The sequence below is a fragment of the Electrophorus electricus genome, chromosome 1 (assembly GCF_041902795.1).
Source record: "Electrophorus electricus isolate QZ-2024a chromosome 1, ASM4190279v1, whole genome shotgun sequence".
Taxonomy (NCBI): Eukaryota; Metazoa; Chordata; class Actinopteri; order Gymnotiformes; family Gymnotidae; genus Electrophorus; species Electrophorus electricus.
Window position 1 is genome coordinate 4,764,451 of NC_137497.1, and position 22,241 is coordinate 4,786,691.

Sequence of the window (22,241 nt, forward strand, 5' to 3'; positions counted from 1 at the left end):
CTGGTAAAAAGGAAGTACAGCGCTTAGGTTAAGGGAAAATAGTTTTTGGCAAGACAAGTAGGCAACTTGCTGCATGCCGCAGTTCACTTCCTGAAACGCTATCTGCAGTTAAGAAGACGGCTTTCAATCTTCAGCGCTCTTGGGGTGAGTTTCCTCAAACTGGAACATCTTTAGTAGTGTGCGCCTTATAGAAAACGTTGGACACTGTTCTCGTACACTAAAAATATTCGTAAAATTTATGATAAAATTCTGACAGTTTTGGTTGCCAGAATCTCACCGTAAAACATACGATCGTAATGTATAAGATTTTACATTATATTTTTTGACAACCGTAAATTTTATATTCATTCATTATATTCACTGTTTTTTTTCCAGTACATTACTGCGAAACATACATTGTACAAATCCCATAGTAATAAATACGGTACAACGTATCCTACTACTACAGTAAAAATATATTAGTACTGCTGATTTTATGGTTTAGGTTGCAGTTTGATTCCATACTGTACCATATAAATACAACATTTTGCCACATAAAGAAACACTGTTTTGCCATAAAATTAACATGACAATACTTTATGAAAACCGATTAAATAAAGTTATTTTTTTCTGCCATGAAATAAGACAATTCTAAGACATATTAACGGTCTAACGAGTTCACGACTAATATGTATGAAAGACAGTTTGACTATTTAACAAAGTGTCTCACTATTAATTGCGTTAGGTTACACTATAAAATCTTTAATATAAAATTGTAATATAGGCCTATTCAACATAAATACAACAAATACTCAATGCTATTTAAGTGAGATACTGTCAACTACGCTTGTCATATATAATATCGCTCATCTCATATTTTACTACTTGTTTTAACACCATCTTACTAAAAAATAAATAAACAAATAATAAAAAAAATTGTATACAAGGTATTGTAGTGACATTCTTACAAAAAATTAAATAAATCTAAATAAGTCACTTGAATAAGGTATGTTGGCTATATCTGTATGCCTACTCATTTGGCGTGATAGAATGAAGAGTAAAATGTCCATACCGTTTATATAATGGTAAGTGTGCCCATTTATTTACCAAACACACCATAACAGTAACATACAACATTAACATTAAAATACTTCCTGCCTGCTCGTACTTGGAGCTGGTTTGAACTCCTCCTGCTCCTCCAGGTGGTCAAACAAATTATGAACAAACAATTAAATGGTAAAAGTTGTATTTAATATTTCAGTGTTCAAAAAGATCATGAAATAAAATCGTGCTCCTTAAATAAACAGAAACTTGACACAAACAAACAAACAAACAAACACAAAAATACATCATTGCTCAGTATGATACTTCAGCTTGATGGTTAAGAGAAACTGAATTGGCTCCAGAAAGCAGATTGCTCAAACCATTCAATAAACTTTTCTGAGTGAAAACTGATGTTTGGAATTGCTCAATATAGCCATGAAAACATACTAAATGCATAGATTTTACTTCATAATCACAAAACAACAACCTCATTAAATGTAATCATTTAAGAAATTCCTGAAACTAACAAGATGCCTGGTGTCTCTTTCAGGATGAATTGAATATAAACACTTTAATAAAAACAGTGTTACTTAAAGGTTTGCAAACACCTTATTTTAATTTTCATCATTGGCTTTTCCTAAAGGTAGATAAAGGAAAAGAACACAATTAAACAAATTAGACAAAAATGTCATACATGGTATTTTTGTTTAGTGAGAAAAAATGCCCAACAATACATATCTGTGAGTGGTGAAAGTATGTGAAGGTCTGGGATTAGGAGATAATTTGAAGGTGACATTAGAGTCAGTTTTGTAGTTGAGGTAGTTCAAGTTCAAGTTCAAGTTCAAGTTCAAGTTCGGTTTATTTGTCACATACATAGTCATACACAGTATACTCGCAGTGAAATGGTTGAGAGTGCTCTGTCCAAACTGAGGAAAAAGAAAACAGGGGTGCATAGAGAAATATATATATTCTATATATGTACAAAAATATATTAACAATGTATGTACAATATATATATATATTATGTTTATATACACAATGTACAATGTATATGGTTTTGTATATATATGTACAGAATGTACAGATCCATTTTGTAGAATAACATTTACAGTTTTTATGTTTTTGTTACATGGTAATTGAATATATATATATATATATATATATATATATATATATATATATATATATATATATATATATATATATATATATATATATATATATATATGGATATGTATATATGTATGTACACAATGTACAGTTCCATCTTGTAATTGAACATATTTACAATTATATGTTACATGGTGGTGGTGGTCCCCACAGTTTATCAGTTTCCCTGATTCAGGGCTCGAATGGCCTGTGGGAAGAAGCTCCTCTTCAGTCTCTCTGTCTTGGTCTTCAGGGAGCAAAAGCGCCTCCCTGACCTCAACAGAGAGAAGAGCCTATTGTTGGGATGGGTGGGGTCCTTCACAATCCTCCTGGCCTTGGTCTGGCACCACTTGTAGTAGATGGTCTGCAGGTCAGGAAGTTCCATGTGAGTGATGCGCTCTGCTGAACGCACTACCCTTTGGAGTGCTTGTCTGTCCTGCTTGGTGCTATTCCCAAACCAGACTGTGATGTTCCCCGTGAGGATGCTCTCGATAGTGCAGGTGTAGAAGTTCCGCAGTACCTTGGAGGGCAGTCTGAAGTCTTTTAGGCATCTGAGGTGGTAAAGACGCTGACGAGCCTTCTTTGCCAGGGAGTTGGTATGGCGGGACCAGGACAGGTCCTGCAAGATGTGAACACCAAGGTAACTGAAACTATCTACTCTCTCCACCGTGGTTCCACTGATCCTCACAGGTTGGTAGTGCCGCTCCTGCTTCTTGCTGCAATCCACGATCAACTCCTTTGTCTTACTGATGTTTAGGAGGAGATTATTTTCCTGGCACCAGTTTTCAAGGTGTTTAATCTCCTCCAGGTAGGCCCTCTCCTCGTTATCCAAGATCAGGCCCTTGACAACAGTGTCGTCAGCAAACTTGACAATGATGGTGGAGCTGGAAGTGGATGTGCAGTCGTAGGTGTACAGTGAGTAGAGCAGGGGGCTTAGGACACAACCCTGAGGAGCTCCAGTGCTGAGGGTGAGGGTGGATGAGGAGCAGTCGCCCACCCGTACTGATTGTGGTCTGTCTGTTAGGAAGTTGGAGATCCAGTCGCACAGGGATGTATGCAGTCCTAGATCCTCCAACTTAGTAGTGGGTAGGGAGGGGATAATAGTGTTAAATGCTGAACTGTAGTCAACAAACAGCATTTTAACATAATTTCCCTCCCTTCGTCCAGGTGAGTCAGTGTGGTGTGGAGCAGATGTGCAATTGTGTCATCAGTGGAGCAGTTGTGGCGGTATGCAAACTGCAGTGGGTCTGTGGAGGCTGGCAGTGAAGATGTGATGAAGTCTCTGACTAGCTTTTCAAAGCACTTCATCACGACCGATGTGAGGGGAACAGGGCGGTAGTCATTGAGGTCGGAGGGTTGAGGTTTCTTCGGGACAGGGACGATGGTGGATTGCTTGAAGCTGGACGGGACGATAACGAGCGTCAGGGAGAGATTGAAGATGTCGGTGAATACCAAGGCTAGCTGATCTGCGCAGGCTTTGAGGACCCTCCCACAGATTGAGGTCCCACCGCCTTCCTGGTATTCACCCTTTTAAACACTCTCCTCAGGTCACTCTCCGTGATGAGTAGTTGAAGTAGTTCTGTTCATATACTTTTGCCACTCAGACTTATGTAATTAGATAATTTTCCTCAACAAATAATTGACTTATTATAATATTTTTCCTGTTTGAGTTCTCTTTATGTACTTTTAGGACCTCTGTGAAATCTGATGTTTTAGGTCATTTATGCAGAAGCATAAATTCTGAAAGTGTTCACAGATTTAGCGCTATAGTATGTAGCAAGTGCGAGGTGGAAAAAGAATTTCGAATAAGAAAACGACCGTCCACACACACCCTCCCTTTCCCCTAAAGTGTATAAATGCAGCGTGCCCAAACTTTTGCTTTTGGCCCTTTTGTTAATTTTGAAACTGTAAAAGATGGTAATAAAGTAATGTTGTGTAGGTATCAAGCAATCCAGCAGGTGGCAGCACCACCAGTGACGCATTCAGGTGTTTTAAATATCTTGATCAACAGAACTTTGTTCTCTCTCTGGCTTTTCCTGCACCAAGGTTAGACCTAAAAGAGGAGTTCTGTCATCTCTCTGTTGGGTTCTTTCTTCACTCAGTACCACGTGGACACTTAACAGCAAACAGCTGAAAAGCGTATTTCTTAATTTAATTCGTTGAAGTAACGGTAGAATATAAAGTAACGTCTGCTTCCAAAGTAAACTTGCGAAGGCGGTCACGCAGCCTGAAACAAGGGCAATCAAATCCCTCTTGTTAAACTGTGGACAAAACTCATATTCCTGGATGTGAGTGCCAGAAGGACAATTAAAAATGTATATATTTTTAAAATATGAAAGAAGTGTCATCTTTAATGTTATGCCTTTTGTAATTTTATGTAATCTTTTATTTGCTTAAAATGAGTAAACAGAACAGTCACAGAAATTTTCTGAGGGGTGCCTAAACTTTGCATACCATTATGAAGAACAACTGACAGCTGAAATAAAACTTGCATTAAAATTTATAACAAGAAAGAGAAATTATATATTTTGAGGAAACTCTAGTGTTGACCAAAGTTCCACTGGGTAGTGCATGTTTAAAGCAGTAGTAACTGCCAAATGAGGAAGTGGTCATTGACAACCTCTTAGTCAATGCTGCATGTGACTGTCTCAGCAGTAAAGCAGGAAGACCCTGAAAAGATGAACAAACAACAAAACAAATAAATAAACTGCAATAAAAAGGGCATTAATGTCAGCCATTGACTAAAAATACAGTGATGCTTTATATATATATATATATCCAGTGGATGCTAGGCTGTTATCAAGTGGTTGCTATGGTCTTGCTAGGTGGCTGCTATGGCATTCCACGTGGTTGCTAGGGTGTTACCAAGTGGTTTCTTGCATGTTACCTAGTGGTTGCTATAGTCTTTTTAGGTGGTTGCTAGGGCTATGGGGTAGTTGAAACTGTGAAAAGTGTAAACATTTGGATAATAATAATAATAATAAGAAGAAGAAGAAGAAAAAGAAGAACAAGAAGAACAGAATGTTGGCAAACTTTATGTTGGCTTGACAAAACAGCTAAAAAGGAAATGAAGGCTGTTTTGCTTTTTTTCATGAACTTGATAAATACTGTGAAATTATGTTAAATGCTGTTTAAATGTAATGCAATCCTGAAATTCTGTTAAATGAATTTAAACACAGGTTAAACCTAAAATAATCCTGAAATACTGTTAAATGATATTAAATGCTGTTTAAGCATAAAATTAAATAAAGCATATTTGACCAGTACTTACTAAAAGACTATCACTGTCCTATGTCTTTTCAGATTTTTAGAAACATATGGTCCATTGACCCTATTCACAGATATTCACAGAGGGTAAAGGTTATATGTGGTATGTAATTTTGTTTACAGAACACTTCTAAAAGTTTCTAAATGGTGTACTTGCAAAAACTGAAATGAATATAATTTATGTTGTAGGTGTCTAACATGGAAACCCTACAAGATGACATAATTGAGATGGCAGCAATGGGCCAACCATTCCAGGTGGGCATGCTCTATAATCTAAGAAAGAAAGTTCTCATACCAGGTACAGGGAATGATAATAATTAACCATTGCACAAAAATCACTCAGTACAGGTAATGATATATTTTTTCTATCAAGCAGTTTAATTGAGTTCTGATCATTGTTGTGAACTTCCATTTAGAAAATAATGTGTACTTATCCATATTTCAGTCAGATTGTTCTTGTTGTTTTAGTTTAGTTGCATAGAATCTTTATAGAGTTTTGAGCTTGGTCTTTCCCCTTTCTATGATGCAGGAGTAAAGAGTTAGGGATCTCAGTAAGATCACCACTATCAGTGTGCAGCATTGCTGATTGTCAGTGCTACAAATCAAAGTGCAAAACACCTTAAGCTCTCCAGTAGCAGCAGTTAAGAGGAGTCTGTTGTTCCAACCTGTTTCTCTGACGAATAGTGAACAAGGTTACCATAGGACGAGTCTGACTTAAGTACTGTTAACCAAATGTACACGGCCCTCTGAAGTGATCTCCTTTGCTCCTCTTCATCCACAGGGGTCAGTTTATAGAGCCACAGTGAAATTCAGAAGAACAAAAGCATCACACCTAAAAATTCAACTCAATTTTCTGCTACTGGATCTGAAAGCACTGAAGAAAAAGCAAACTCTCTGAAATTAGATGCCCATCTTGGGCTCAGTTTGATATTTGAACAGATCAAAGCAAGTGGTTCAGCAGAATATCTTATGGCCACAAAGAATTCACAGCAGCATGCACGACTTACTCTAAAATACCACACGACCACAAGATTTGAACAACTGACCATGGGTCATTTGACCATTAGGAATGGTTTTCAAATGGCAGAGCTTAAAGATAACTCAGCAACACATGTGGTCATAGCTGTGTTGTACGGGGCTAATGCATTCTATACATTTGACAAAAAAGTAACTAACGAGGAAAGCAAGGAACAGATAAAGGGAGACTTGCAGCAAGCTGTTAACATACTTTGGGGTCTGGCCAAAGAGTCTGCCTGTGTTTCACTGAGACTGAGTGACAGGGAAACCAAAGCGCTTCAAAACATGATCTGTTCTTTTTATGGAGATTTTAAGTTGGATGTAAATCCATGCACATTCGAAAATGCGATGCATGTGTATTCCACCCTTCCTAGCCTGCTTGGGAAGGATGGAGAAAACGCTGTTCCTCTAAGGGTGTGGCTCTATCCTCTGTCCAGACTGGGACTAACAGAAGCTCCGCGTGTAATAGAAATAAGCAGTAGCTGTTCTACATGCATATTTCGCATAATTGATTAGTGTATAATGGTGTAAAAGATGAGAAAGATATTGCTGCATTATTGGAACTCCATGAGAGGTCTCCTTTCAGGAGCATTAATATTAACCAGTGGTTAAAGTTCAAAGAAGAAGAATTACATACAGTGCAGGCCATCTTGAAGCAGCTTAGGGGAATTGGTGTAGAGCTGCTCACTGATGAGGAAACTGAAAATGTAACTTGCTTTACTTTTACCTCCCTAGAACAAGCAGCTCCCTTTCTATCTCAGTTATCAGAGTATCTAACAGGCCTGAGTGACAACCTAACAGGCACCAGAGCTTGAGTGACAACCGACAGCCCTCTGACATGGTTAACAGAGGAGGTCAAAGTGACAATGAGAAGAAAACTACAATTATTCAAGAAACTGAAAACATCCATCAGCACTAAGTTTGCTGTGTCTTTAGAACACCACAAGAAGCACCCTGGTGCTTGTATCATGGTGTACAGAGATGATTGTGATGGGGCTGTTTGCTTTAGTCCTCCATCTAAACCCATCTGCTCAACCACTGCTGCTTCATCTCATAGTGTAACAGTGACGTTAAGCCCTGCCTCTGAGTCCACAGTGAAGCGAAACCTGGAGTACAAGATGAAGCAGGAGAATGAATGGAAATGTCAACTTCTCCAGCAGGACATAGAGGAAATCACAATAGCAGGACTTAATGCTGATAGTGTGTATGAGATGAGGTGCACTGCAGTGGGTGCACTGGGATACACTGCTACTAGTGATGTCACCACTGTTCAAACTAAGAAGAAAAGAAGACAAACCACAAAAATGGTTTGCCCACACACTGTCCCCACACCTCAAACTAAAAGTGTCCAACCACCAACTGACCGAACTGTCAGTCCACGAGCTGAACACCAAACACAGATCAAACGCAGCAACCCTACAAAAGATCAAAGTGTCATTAAGAAAGACACAGCAATGCAGACTGTGCATGAATCACCATCACATGTGGTCACAGCTGTTTTGTATGGGGCTGATGCTTACTTTACATCTGAAGAAAGAACTTCAAAGAAGATAGAGGAACAAATTTTTGAGGGTGAGATAAAACTTAATTTTCACAGGTGTGGTGGTATCAAAACAGGCAGTGAAAAGGCAACACCTGTGCCTGAGAAATTCGGCTGCACTTTCTCTGGAGATTTTAATCTGCAAGCACACCCTGCCTCAGTTATAGAAGCAATAAATCTGTATACAACACTTCCAAACATGCTTCCAGACAAAGAAGAAAAAGCAGTTCCACTCAGATTGTGGCTCTATCCTTACTGCAAGCCAGAATCAAACACAGCTAAAATTGTCAGAGACATACACAGCCATCTAATTACAGATATATCAGATGTAATTCATAATTTGAACATTGCAGAAAAGAAATGCAATGACCTGGTGAATGATACAGTAGCACGAACATTTCCTGGATTCTTTACAAAAATTCAGATTCTGAAGAAGGAATGCCGCTGTTATAAATTTGAAATGATGAGGAAAGTTGGCTCTCTGCTGCCCTCTATCTGCCAAGGTGAGAAGGAAAGCGCCCTGTCTGAGTTCTTAACATTGCATGAAGAGTCTCCATATAATAGCACCACACTAGATAGGTGGTTTAAAGTAAAAGAAGAAGAATCCAGTGTCATAAAGAAATTTTTGCAGGAGCTGCAGGATATTGGTGTAGATAATGATGATGTATCAGATCCTGAAACTAATGTTGTCTGTTTTACATTTACCTCTCTGGATCAGCCAGATGATTTTCTATCTCAGTTGTCAGACTATGTGAAAACAGGAGCAGTGAAAAAGGAAAGCGGTCCTGAAACTGAAAACTTAGAAATTCAAACATGGCTAACTGAAGATGTCAGACAGAGGATGAGAGAAAAACTACAATTATTCAAAAACCTCAAAACATCCATAAACGGTGATCATACCAAATTTACTGTGTCTTCAAAACACCATAATCTCCACCCTGGTGCATGTGTGATGGTGTTTAAAGGTGGAGCAAGTGAAAGTGAAGCTGTCTGCTTTACCCCGCCATATAAACCCATCTGCTCAACCACTGGTGCTGTGTCTAACAGCAGTGTAACAGTGAAGGTATGCCCTGCATCTGAGTCCACAATGAAGCGAAACTTGGAGTACAAGATGAAGCAGGAAGATGGGTGGACACTGGTAGCTCTGGAGAAGGATGCTAAGGAAATCACACTAGCAGAGCTGAAGGCTGACACTGTGTATGAGATCAAATGCACTGAAGTAGGCCAACTGGAATATACAGTTGCCAGTGACATCATCACCATTCAAACTCTTAAAAAGGTGCACCCACCAACTGACCTAAGAGCCATGAACATTACATCTTCCTCAGTCCAGTTATCTTGGTGCCACTCCATGTTGAATAGTAGTAGATTGGTGAATGGGTACATTGTTGAATATAAGGAGGCGAACAGTGGCCAATGGCTAAGCATAAAATCATCAGCAGAAGACTGCGTATTCAGTTTAGGTAGTTTGACACATGATACCTCTTATGTGCTTCGGATCTCAACTGAGTTTGGGGAGGGTGCGATCAGTGACCCTTCTGAAGATCTTTTAATAACCACTAAGAGAGACTGGATGAAGATAATTGAGGACACACATGAAAGCTACTCTTTTCTGAGTGCCGGTCCACCAAGTGTTTACACTCTGAACCTGAAAAGAGTGGGCACTGGTGAGTTCTCAAAATTATCTTTTGAAATTCCATCTCTACTGGATCAGGAAACCAAAACAATAATGCTTTTTGGTGCCCCTGGTTCAGGAAAGACCGCCCTCATCAATGGAATGATCAACTACATCCTGGGCGTGGACTGGGAAGATGACTGCAGATTTAAACTCATAAGCGAGGTCGCCAGTAAAACACAAGGGGAGAGCAAGACTGAAAAGGTGACTGCATGCTACATCCATCATATGAAAGGTTTTCAAATTCCATATTCACTAACCATCATTGATATCCCAGAGTTTGGAGATATGAGAGGAATTTTACAAGACAAAGACATCACTAAGCAAATCCATTCATTCTTATGCCATCAAGATGACTTTGTTAGCATTGATGCTGTTTGCTTTGTAGTACAGTCATCCTTGACATGTCCTACAAGCACTAAAAAATACATCTTTGACTCAATTTTCTCCCTGATTGGTAAAGACATTAAGAACAACATTTTTACTCTGATCACGTTTGCTGATGGGGAAATTCCATCAGTGCATGAAGATCTAAAGTTTGCTGACATCTGTTGTGCTGAACTGAAAGACGGGTCACCGCTTCATTTCAAGTTTAACAATTCCATCCTTATTACCCCAAATGAACATCTTGGAACTGATGATCATATTGGCCAAAAGTACTGGGAAATGAACAAAGAAAGCATGAAGAATTTCTTCAGTCACTTAAATTCACTTCAGACACAGAGTCTCCAGCTAACCAAAGAGGTTCTTGAAGAGCATAGACAGCTGGACCTCAGCATCAAAAAGATGCAGTCATTTATTCAAACTGTGCCCACTAAGTTAGGTGAAATTAAACAGACAAAAGCAGTACTGGAACAACAACAGAGTCTTATTGATGCAAACAAAGATTTTGAACATGAGGATGTTTGCGACACGATCCAGGTCCATGAATTCGCCATGAATTGCCTTAATTGCAAATACACATGTCATTATCCTTGTGCTACTGCAAATAATGAAGAAAGGAGGAACTGCCAAGCAATGACTGATGGGTACTGCACAGTTTGCCCTGGCAAATGCATCTGGAGTGACCACCGTAACATGCTATACAGTTGGGAGGTTATAAGTGTAAGTGAGATGAGAACAAATGAAAACCTAAAATGCAAGTATGATGCTGCACAGAGACAAAAAAAGGAAGCAGAGGAACTTAAAGAGGAACTTGAGGCTGAATATGAGGTACTGCAGTGTCAGATTCTTAGCATGGTCGGTGAGGTAACAAGATGTCTATTGCATCTAAATGAAATCGCACTGCAGACTGACCCGCTGTCCACACCAGAAAATATAGACCTGCTAATACAGTCAGAGGAGCAGGAAGCCAGACCAGGGTTCCAGAAACGCATTTCAGATCTGCAGTGCATCAGACGGCAGGCAGTGATCCTTCAGAAAGTTATTAGACAAGAGGACCTTATCTGAAAATGAAGAAATAAAATTAAAAAGCTGCACATACACCGGACAATGAAAAAAACTGGAAAGGCACCCAATGTAACTACACTCTCAGTTTCTCTAGTAATAGTTATTTTTCAGTATATGGTTATATAGTTTGCAGTTCCTAACCTGGTTAGATTTTGTGCATGGATTGTATGTAAAAAACAAAAGAGGCAGAATGAAATAGAAGTATTAAATTATATGTTATAAAATATATGTATAAATATTATATGTATATGTTATATGTATAAAATAAAACACGTCTGATGGTAGTCAGACTGGATTGTTTCATTTTTTGCTTGAGGACAGCAAACCATAAAGATGTTTACATATGAATACAGGGTTAATACTGAAGTTTTTCAAAAGTAAGCAATCATATTAATCAAGTACTCATTTTAGACATTAACAAAAAAAGGCTCAGATTTTTAGTTACATGTTGAATGGCCCTTACTGAAGTTGTGTAATTACCTTCAGATCTTGTGATCTTTTTTTTTTTCAAATCTTTGTTCTTTGTTCCTTGTAGTTCAAATGAGCTAAACCCAAACTGAATATGAAATTAATTTAAAAATAATTATTTTAATTGTTTTATTTGTAGTTAGAATTAGTTGAGGGAAAAGTTGTTACTTGTTGCAAATGTATGGTCTTTGCCTTCAAATTAAGTCCCCTCCAAAGCAAATTAAGAAATGCTAAATGAATACCAAATAAGTCTTGGCATATTCAATATATCTGAGGTAAATGCAAATTTGTTTACATTAAATTTTAGGCCAAACTATAGTTCCAATGTAATAGTTCACACTGGAGTAATGCAATTTATTTATGATGATATGATCACGTCTTAATCACAGTCTGAACAATAACAATAGCTTTGTTGTACTGAACTAATAAACATTCACGTCTTACAGACATGATTATCCAGGGTGACTAATAAAAAGTATACTCGTAGGTATGGGCATTGAATAAGAAACCCTAAGTTAAAGCCTAGGAATTGAACACAGAATAGAGGCCCTTGTGGGTCTCTGGGTGGTTTAATGGAGGTGGATACAAGGCCTCCAGGCAAACCTAAGGCATATCACTCTGGACTGGTCCTGTGAGAAATAACTTCATTAGTATTGGGAAAGATCATTGTTTTTAAAATACGTGAGAGAAAATACGTTGCTATCATTAAGGACAGAGTAGTACAGAAGAGCAACTTTATCTTGCAGGTATTTGGTGTTGCGGGCTGAGATTATCTTTGTTTAAAAAGGAAGCATAATGGTGTCAAGTTTCAATTTACATAATGATGGATACTTGTATATTATTGGATCTCAATTTACATATATTCAATACATTTGGATATAATGGTAGAGATGAAAACTGTATAAACATTTAGGTTCTTTGTGTGATTGTCAGACATTCTCTGGAGGAGCCTCAATAATGCTTGTTAACGTTAAACTGCAATAAAGAACGGGACCAGCTGTTTGCATCTACTAATTCTTAAGTCTGCATTTGCTGTTACATCAACAGCAAACCCTGAGTTAACTCCATATATTTACCAATTGCACTGCCCCCTTGTAGCCCATAACTATGAATAGTGTGTATACATTGTTAAATATGAGTTGTGTAGCTGTGTAGCAATGTCAATAGTATGTGTACCTTGTTAAATATAAGATTAGTTGTGTACCAGTGTGAAAAGTGTGTTTACCTTGTTAAATATGAGTTGTATCGTTGTGTAGCAGTGTGAATAGTGTGTAGCATTAAGATGGTGGGGTTGGGTTGAATGAACAGGGATTAGCGAACCACCCTGGGAGCATTAAGTCATCACAGAAATGTGCTACGGAAAAATGTATATGTGTGTATGGTGTAGTGTGTGTTTGTGTACATTCCAGGTTCACTGCCAGGATTTACCTGTGGTGTGTGTGTATTCTGGTAATAGGGAGGGACCACTTGTGTTGCGTGTGGGTTTTTCTTAGTTTTTTGTGTTAGGAAGTTAAGGTAAGTCTTTGTTTGTTTCTTTTGTTCTCAGGATTATTTACTGGATGTTTTCTTTCTTAGTGTGAGTTTTGTTTATTATGTTGGTCTTGGTCACTCCTGACGCTATCTCAACAGATTTATATGTATAGTGTATAGTTGTATATTTGGATATATAGTACCATACACCATTACACTGGCTTGACTGTCTTCCATTGTCTTGTCTGGTTTTCATTCCATGTGATAATTCACCACATGGACCAAAGGTACAATTATTCGTGGGGTCATATGACCTACCATTACTTTGTAACCCTTTGGGTTAAGGGGTATTTTAATTTGACATGTCTATGGCTAGACAGGTGAGCAGGAAGTGACCTAGATGGCTTCTTAAGTTAGATGGTGGGAGCCAGGGTGGAACAAAAAGAATAAACTCACCAAACACCATTAACCAGACAAAAGGGGTTGTGCCAAACAGTGATGTACTAGGTGAACAAGGTGAATTATTTTATTTAATCTGTTATGGTGATTGTAGCATAGCTTTGGAGTTGGGTTGATATATTTGAAAAGCAAAGAGAAGAAATTATAAGCATGTATGGAGAATTAAGAAAATTTACTACTTCTTCAGATGAGACAAGGAACCAGATAGATGTACCTGAGGCTGTTACTGCAGATATTATAAAGGTGGCCTATGAACGCATCTCAGGCATTTTTGATTTTGATTCTCACCCTGTTATGGGGAGTGAACCCCACTACTCGATGGAGAAAGTTACTTTCAGACAATTATATTCGCACTTTTGTTCTTTTGGTCATTTCCCAGAGATCATGACCATAGGCGAGGATGGGAACATAGATTTGCTTTTATAGCTCAGGTCCCTCTTCACTGCCAGAGTCTCGAACAGCGTCAGCTTTACCTCAGCTGTTCAACTGCTCAAGTGAGTGCTTAAGACACCGTACAAGGAAGCTAGAAGCATAACATCATGTGCATAGCAGTGATGCAAACTCCCAATCCTTCCTACAGAAGCTCTACTGTCATTGGTTATGCCTTGTTATCCTGTCCATGGATATCACAAACAGGAGTGCAGACAGTTCACACCTTTGGTGGAGTCCAACACCCACACTGAACAAGCTTGAATTAATGTCAAGGATTGCGGACACGGCTCATGGCCCTGACACCCCATACTCCCAGAGCACCTCTCGCAGATCATCTTTGTGCATATTTATAATAATGTTATATTTATATTATTTATAAGTAGTTAGTGCCAAAATGTCATATTCAAGGTAATTTTTAGCATTTTACAAAGATGCATTCAATGCTTTTGATGCGGACTATAACCCACTATGAAATGAGCAACTCTTGGCTTTGAGCCAATTTTTTTTTTTTAAAGCATGTTTGCTAGAAATGTAACAAAATTAAATCTGTTCCCTCAAGTCTTTTGTGTCATGTACCCCCAACAGACCAAATATCTTCTATTTCTAATCCAAGAGAAAAACAATCCTAGATGCTAATATTATTTGCCAACGTTGGTCATTTTTACAATGGTACATCTTTTTTTTAACCTCATAAACTAACCTCTGTTTGAATGCAAGAGGTGACTGGCATCATGTTAAAAACAAAGATGAAAAATATGCAACATCTTGGACACAAAAACGAGACACGAGTGTGGGGGACTAAAGGCTTATTTGGCTTTAATAAAGGAAAACAGAACATGGCACAAAAGACTAGTAGTAATCAGGGTAATCAGAAACAGGAAATAGCAGCTTACCTCATAGTCCGACGCCAGCTACAACGCAAAGCGCTGAAGTCTGGTACCTATGGGGTTTAAATAGGGGAAGAGTGAGTGACAGCAGGGATAACGAATAAGATTCTAACATAAGAAGTGGGATAACGAATAAGATTCTAAGAATCTTATTATAAGAAGTGGGTGATTGTGAGTGGAGGAGTGGTCATGGATGATGGTTCACAGGAGCTTGCGGGTGTGTAGGTGGGAGAAAGACTCAACGTAGACTCATAAAACAATTTTAAAAAATCACCCTCACCTTAGGTTGAATATAATGGTGTGCAGAGATGTTGAGTTAGTAAGAAAATGAAAGAGACAGGTGTGTTTTTACCAAGCAAAACAGAAGGGGACAGTAGAGATTGGTACTTAGCACCTCTCTAAGGGACCAGAGTAAGGGTAAAAGAGGACCCTAGACTTAAGGGTTTTAGTCATTCCCACAGTGACTCCTTTGTTGTAACACTTTTAATGGTGTTATTCAATAGTTAATGAATAATGAATGTTTTCTCTACCACCATCAAAGCTGACTCTCTGTATGTGGAGTATCTGAATTTTTACACAAAAGATCCTTCATACTCTGTTGGGCACTCAAGCTGTATTAAGGGCAGTTTATACTTAGTATTTACACAGAAAGTTACTTTTTCATTAGAAACTTTCTTTATCTAAAGACAATCCAACAACTAAATAATGAGGGGAAGTCATCCAGAGATAATTCACAAAACAACCCACACCCTTTGCAATCCATGGAATAACAGAGTTGTAAAAAATGCAAAATAATTATTAATTGTTAGTGTTAATGTTAGTAAACATGCTTACAAAAATAAATAAAATAAAAATCATTGAACATATGCTTGTTTAGGTTATTTATTTGAAAGTGCTGTAATTTCATACATGAAAAATGTATGCTTTAGTTTACAAACTAAACTAAATGATTGCATTCAAGTATATATTTGCATTCAAGCATAGATTTTTATACCAAACAAAATACTAAACTAACACAAAATACCCAACCAACAACTAACTAGAACTGGCCCAACAACACCTAAAATTCTCAGATTTTTTCTGCAACCTTTGAGTGCTTTTGTTTTGTTTTTCAAAAGTGAGAAGATAATGATGAGTCTCTCTTATTGTTCATGCCAACCTGTGGTCCCGGTACTCAGGGGTTCAGGTGTGTAGACAGATTTGAAAAGTTTTCAGTATAAAATTGTCAGCTCTAGGTAGTGACCAACACACAGGATCTATTAATCACATGTATTCCACATGCATGGAGCAGAGACATTCAGTTTATTGCAGGCTGACAAGTGAATTAAATTCATGACTGTTACAGCTTACAAACCACACAAAACAAAATGATGTGTCTACACTTGATTCTGTTAAGCGAAGGGTAAAAGTGTGCTCTTAGCTATCTGGATAGCAAAGCTCATTTAAATACATACATTTGTATTCACTTTATTTCTGTGCAGTTTAAAAAAAAAAAATTTTTAAATATTAACAAGCATACCACCTTAAAAAGAATATTAATAAATGAGAAAAAAACTTTGAATGACTCTAAAAGTAAAAACTGTACAAATGCTTGTAAGGCAAGAAGGCTTAAATATAGTGTTCCCTAGTTACTGTGCATTTGTGATCATTTATACTCATTTGAATAGTTAAAAGCAATGTGTTAAGAAAATCTGATCAACTACTTGTGTCTCAATGCACTTGTAACAATTTAGGCTGGGTGCACACTGCAGACATTTAAAATAATTTAAAAAACTTCCTTTGACAAATGACACAATCATAATGATGTTTAAATGATGTTTTTTTTCACAGACTGCCTCCAACATTGTAGGTGGTTGTAACAGCCTGAGTGCCGCAGAGCACGGAGCAGGACACACAGACTCTCTCGACAGAGACGAACGTTTATTAACATATAATGTTGGTACTCACATAGCGATAACGGCAGACATTTACACTGAAAATATAATGTGACCAAGAGTCAAGACATTGAATGGCTGCAGCTATAATGATCGACAAGCAAACACATGCCTACAGAGGTTTAAATACAGACAACATAACACTAAACCAAGTGCAGGTGTGTGCTAAACAATATGGGTGTGGGTACAAACAAGATAAAACGTTCACTCCCACAGCACACGTCGGGCCGTACCACATGACAGTGGTCATTAGATTGAATGTGTTGGTCCTTAACTGCTTGGCAAATTTATGTCATATCAGGTACCAGGTATCAGGAGATCTGCTCTTCTAATGTCTGGATTTTTATTGTTATATTAGTGAGTCTTTGATTCTATCCTCTCCACCGTAAATGGAAATACAGATTATGTAAAGTGTATTAATGTTCAGAGTATATACTCTACCAATAACCTAATTTTTGGGTTTTGTTAAATTTTTTCCATTCAGTTGTAGTCAAATGCATATACTTGGTGAGGTATCCATTTGTAAATGTTTTAAGTTTTAATAGTGATGACCTCATGAACAACAGGGAACTACTCTGTTCTGTGTTCAGCTTTGTTCAGATGTGTGATGTTTTTTCTTTGACTTCCAGTGCATTTTTGAGCCTGGAGCATGTGATTGGTGGATTGGTGGATCATGATTGGTGTTGATGGTTCTGTTGCTCGGTGATTGGTATGCAGGGTGCTTGAGTTTTTGGGTGTTCATTCAGTTGGTGGGTATGTGCCTTTAGGAGTTTCAATGGTGCTGACATCACTAGTAAGTGGGAAATTCCCAGATATTTTTATATTTATATAAAATCTGATTTATTTATTTATATTTTAGTTTGTTTTGGCTTTTGTAGTTTTATGGGATGGGTGATTATTTTTTTGTCTTAAATTAATACATAATAAATAATTATTATTTAGGTCTACTCATGCATTAGAGCACTTATAGCTCATAATAGTAATTAGATGACTAGGTGTATGTATACGTTCTTTAATGTAAATGTAACATCAGTACATATTTATGAAGGAAAATGTACTCAGTTTAGGAGTTTGAATGGTGATGACATCATTAGTAACTGGAAATGTCCCCAGTATATCCACCACCAGAAACCTGATCTCATACACAATGTCAGCATTCAAGTCTGTTAGTGCAACTTCCTCTTTTTTCTGCTCCACAGGTTGACACTTCCACTCTTCCTCCTTCTTCATCTTGTACTCCAGGTTTAGCTTCACTGTGTCTTTACGTGCATGGCTGAACTGCACTGTTACACTGCTGTCAGTCACAGCATCAGTGGTTAGGCAGACGGGATTAGATGGCGGATTAAAGCAGATTGCTTCATCACACTCATCTCTGTACACTATGACACAAGCACCAGGGTGCTTCACATGCTGTTTTGCCGCCACACTAAATTGGTTGTTGTAACTCTTTTCTGAGGTCATTAGGTATTTGAATCATTTCAGGTTCTTTCTTATTTTCTGCCCTAGGTCTGGAGTGAGCCAGGACTCAGGTTTTATGCCTTTTTTCTGTTTTTCTTTCATATAGTCTGATAAATAACCCAGAAAGGGATCTGGCTCATCCAGAGAGCTGAAAGTAAAGCACACCACATTTTCAGTGTGTGGGGAAGCAAAAAGTGCTTTTATATATATCCTGAGTGGGACCCTCCAGCTTCTCCAGAAAGGTTTTCAGTACATCTGCTTCCAATTCTTTGACCTTTATCCACTGGTCAAGTTCAGTTCTACTGAAAGGAAACTACTCATGATCCTTCAGGATGTTTTCAAGAGCACGTTCTTCTTCTTGACCTCCACGTATCAATGGCAGCAGAGAACTCACTGTCTTCAACAGATCTTGTTTATAATGGCTGCGTTTTTCCTTCAGCTCGAAGTTTTTGATGGAAAGCAGGAAATAACTGTACAGCAGTGTCTACTGAAAGATCATTGCATCTCATTTCTGCATTGTTCAAACTCTTGATTGTGTTTGATACAGCCATAATAATGCTGTTGCTTATGTCATGGACACATCTTGCTGCTTTCGAATCCAGTTCGGTGAGAGGGTAGAGCCACACTTTCATTGGAGCTGCATTTTCTCCTCTCTCACCGAGTATGTTTGGAGGTTGTTTGTACATTTCAATTGCACCTTCAAATGAGAACATATTCACTGGTAATAAAAAGTCTTCATAGAAAGTACAGCTGAATTCGTCAGTCACTGCCTTGTCACTCTCGTTCAGTTTCATTGAGGCCCCACCTTCCACTGAAATCCCATAACAACTGATATTTCTAAGTGCAACTCTGAAGGACCCTTCTACCTCAGTCTTATCCTCATTTGAATCTAAATCTCTATTAAACACAAAGAAAGCCTCAGCACCGTACAACACCGCAGTGACCACATGTGTACCTAGATCACTGTCAAACACCTCAGTGTATTGAAACCTCTCATGGTCCAAATGATCCATTGTGAGGTGTTCAAACTGTGTGCTTACATGGTATACTAACTGTTTATTGGACTTTTTATTGTCATTGAAATATTTAGCTGATCCTTCTACATTTACTTTTCCAGATAGAACTTTGATCTTTAGGGAGCCACTTATGTCCATAGAAGTTGCCTTGTCTTCTAAACTGTCTGAAGCACTGTCTGCCATTTTAGTGAACTGTTTTGGAATCACATTTTTGTGTCTCTGAAGTTTATCGTTGTCCCATAATGTTAAGCCTGTGGGTAAAGAAAGGCAAACAGAAAAGATCCTATAATCTATAATATAATCTATAATAATAATAATAATTTGTATAATCTTAAGAATGGAGAGTAATACAGTTTCACTCAAAACCATACTGACAAACTAATTGTGTTCTATTCATTTGACCTTGGAACAGTAAGTTTATATATATTCCCTATCCTCTTGATTTTTTGACTTTGGATATTACAATATAAGCAATGATGGTATAAAACATGTCTATATGCCCATGTATCTGTAACGCTTACAACAGGACAAGGAGAGGAGCAGGATGCAAAGTGCGATTTAATAAACGAGCGAAACACAACACAAAGGGTTAATAAACAGAAGCTGAGGGAGAACACCGAGGCAGGTTCTACACGAATAGGCAAACAGCAGAGCAGGAGCGGCAACAGTAAAGGTGGCTGTAGCGTAAACACAACAGAACGCTCTAACTTAGCAAAACAACCAACAAACTACAAGACAAAACACAGGGCTAAAATAACCAGGACAATCAGGCATTAAACAGATATAGGTGAAGATGAGAACAGCGAGAACTAAAACAAGGAGTGGAATAGAGGAACAGAAGGGGGCGGAGAAAACGAAACCAAGGAACGCAACGAGGAAGGAAAGGAAAACAAAACAGACATGACAGGGAAACTAAAGAAACAGTGACGCCAGGAGCCCATTTGTGACAGTATAATATCAGGCAAACATAATTAACATGTAACTACCATTTGACTGGTGATGTGTCCTAGAGATTCTGAATACTGACATACGTTTCTATTAGCTTTGTCTAATTTTTAATACAGTTGCTGTCTTTATGTTACTGTCCTTTTCATTTTTGGATATTGGTTTTATTTTTATGTTCTTATTTATATTTTAGTTTGTTTCAGCTTTAGCCATGACAATAAACAGACTTGAAGCTAATGCTACTCAGGATATGACATGTAGTGTTTATGGGATGGATGATTCTTTTGTTAAATGTAAAATGCCAGCTGTGCAATAGCAAATAAAAAATAATCATTATTTAGGTCTAAATCATGCAATAAATCATGGAACATGGTATCTGTCAAACTACAAATGTATTTTACACCAGATACCATATTAATTTAATATTTTTGATACAGATTGTGATATTGGATGAATAGGGCAATGGACTTCATCACTGACAGAGCCCTGTCTGCACTAATTATGTTGACATACCATCAAAGATTTTGACTAACAATTCTATTAAGAACAATGATGCTTGCTGACATTCAGTCATTATATATGTCAGCCTTATGTGTCACATGACCCATAACAGTGCAGCATATGGCAGAGAAAGCTATGAAAGTTATGCTTAGACTGAGAGAGCCAATCAGACCTGCTTTCACTAGTAGACTGAGAGAGCCAATCAGACCTGCTTTCACTAGTAGACTGAGAGAGCCAATCAGACCTGCTTTAACTAGTAGACTGAGAGAGCCAATCAGACCTGCTTTCACTAGTAGACTGAGAGAGCCGATCAGACCTGCTTTCACTAGTAGACTGAGAGAGCTGATCAGACCTGCTTTCACTAGTAGACTGAGAGAGCCAATCAGACCTGCTTTCACTAGTAGTTCCACCTACCTGGAATGAGAAAATCCCTCCTCATATCATATAGCATGCCCAGCTGGAATGGTCTCCCCAGACACGGCATCTCCACATTTTGTTTATTTTCTTTAAGGTCACAAATAATCTTTCTTATCAAAATGGAACATGCAATATCACCAGTTAGCAGAGCTACCCTATCATATGTCACCAGTTTTATAACAAAAGTAACGATCCAATGGTTTAATGAGATGGGAACACATGATATTGCACAGTCTCACATACTCATAGTGTATGCCTGGTTTTAGCCAGTGTGCAGATCCTCTATGCCAACTTCCCCTGCTTGTGGTCATGTGATCTGAACATGGCGATCACCAGAGAAGCAGCCCATGCTATGCATTTTAAAATGGTTTGTTCAATTCCTACAAGATGAGCCACCATCTCAGGGGAGTGTATGTTACATAAGAAACTTAACAACAATAAATAGTCACTTTTATACACAGTGTTTGAACTGCTCTCATCTTATACCTTGTTTAGTGCTGCTTTAGCTTGTCACCATTTAGACATCATTTAGATGCAATTGCTATAAACACACTGTAACTGTACTCATACACTACTGGCATTTTCAATTTTCAGCCACATTGAAGGAACCTTTCTTCTATTTTTAAAAGATTAAGTTTAGTTGCTCAATGAAAAACACTATATATTGTTGCACATTTATAGTTTAATATTTGACAAAGTAGGGTCTGTGTCCCACTGTTGTAGACACGCTAGGAAATGGGGACACCTTTTAAACTCACTGTAGTATATTAGAATAATATGATATAATAAGTTGATTCTATTAAATATTTCCTATGAACTTAAATGCACTGTCCCATTTTTACCTGAAAAGACAGCTGAAGTGAAAAATGGTGTCCATATTCCAGGGTCTATAATGGCCAAATAAAACTATTCTGAATACAGTTAACACACTTGTTTTAGCAGGATGCTTATTATAAACAATCAATACTGCATAGGCTAGAATCCCAAATGACAGGGACAGTCACACTGCAGGACACTGCATAATAACATTAAAACTGCTTAAACACAAAAGGAATATGTTTTTCTATATAAATCAAAAATAAATAAATGAAGCTGTTTTTAGATCCATATTCGTGACCAAGCGATTGTTCTGTA

The 22,241-nt window shown here is 37.8% G+C and overlaps 1 protein-coding gene, 1 long non-coding RNA gene and 1 pseudogene across 2 annotated transcripts; 2 read left to right on the top strand and 1 right to left on the bottom strand.

Annotated features, from left to right (window-relative positions):
* The first annotated feature begins 4 nt into the window (after positions 1-4).
* Positions 5-6,624, top strand: LOC118241315 (uncharacterized). The gene is made up of 4 exons (XR_014125602.1): positions 5-144; positions 5,476-5,542; positions 5,629-5,694; positions 6,221-6,624. It is a non-coding gene; the product is annotated as an uncharacterized LOC118241315 (long non-coding RNA).
* A 349-nt stretch (positions 6,625-6,973) lies between these two features.
* On the top strand, positions 6,974-11,398 carry LOC145653724 (uncharacterized). Its single transcript, XM_081707805.1, has one exon. The coding sequence runs from the start codon at positions 7,323-7,325 to the stop codon at positions 11,118-11,120; it is 3,798 nt and encodes a 1,265-aa protein (XP_081563931.1). The 5' UTR covers positions 6,974-7,322; the 3' UTR covers positions 11,121-11,398.
* Positions 11,399-18,616: 7,218 nt separating this feature from the next.
* On the bottom strand, positions 18,617-21,174 carry LOC145651665 (neoverrucotoxin subunit beta pseudogene; annotated as a pseudogene).
* Positions 21,175-22,241: the final 1,067 nt, after the last annotated feature.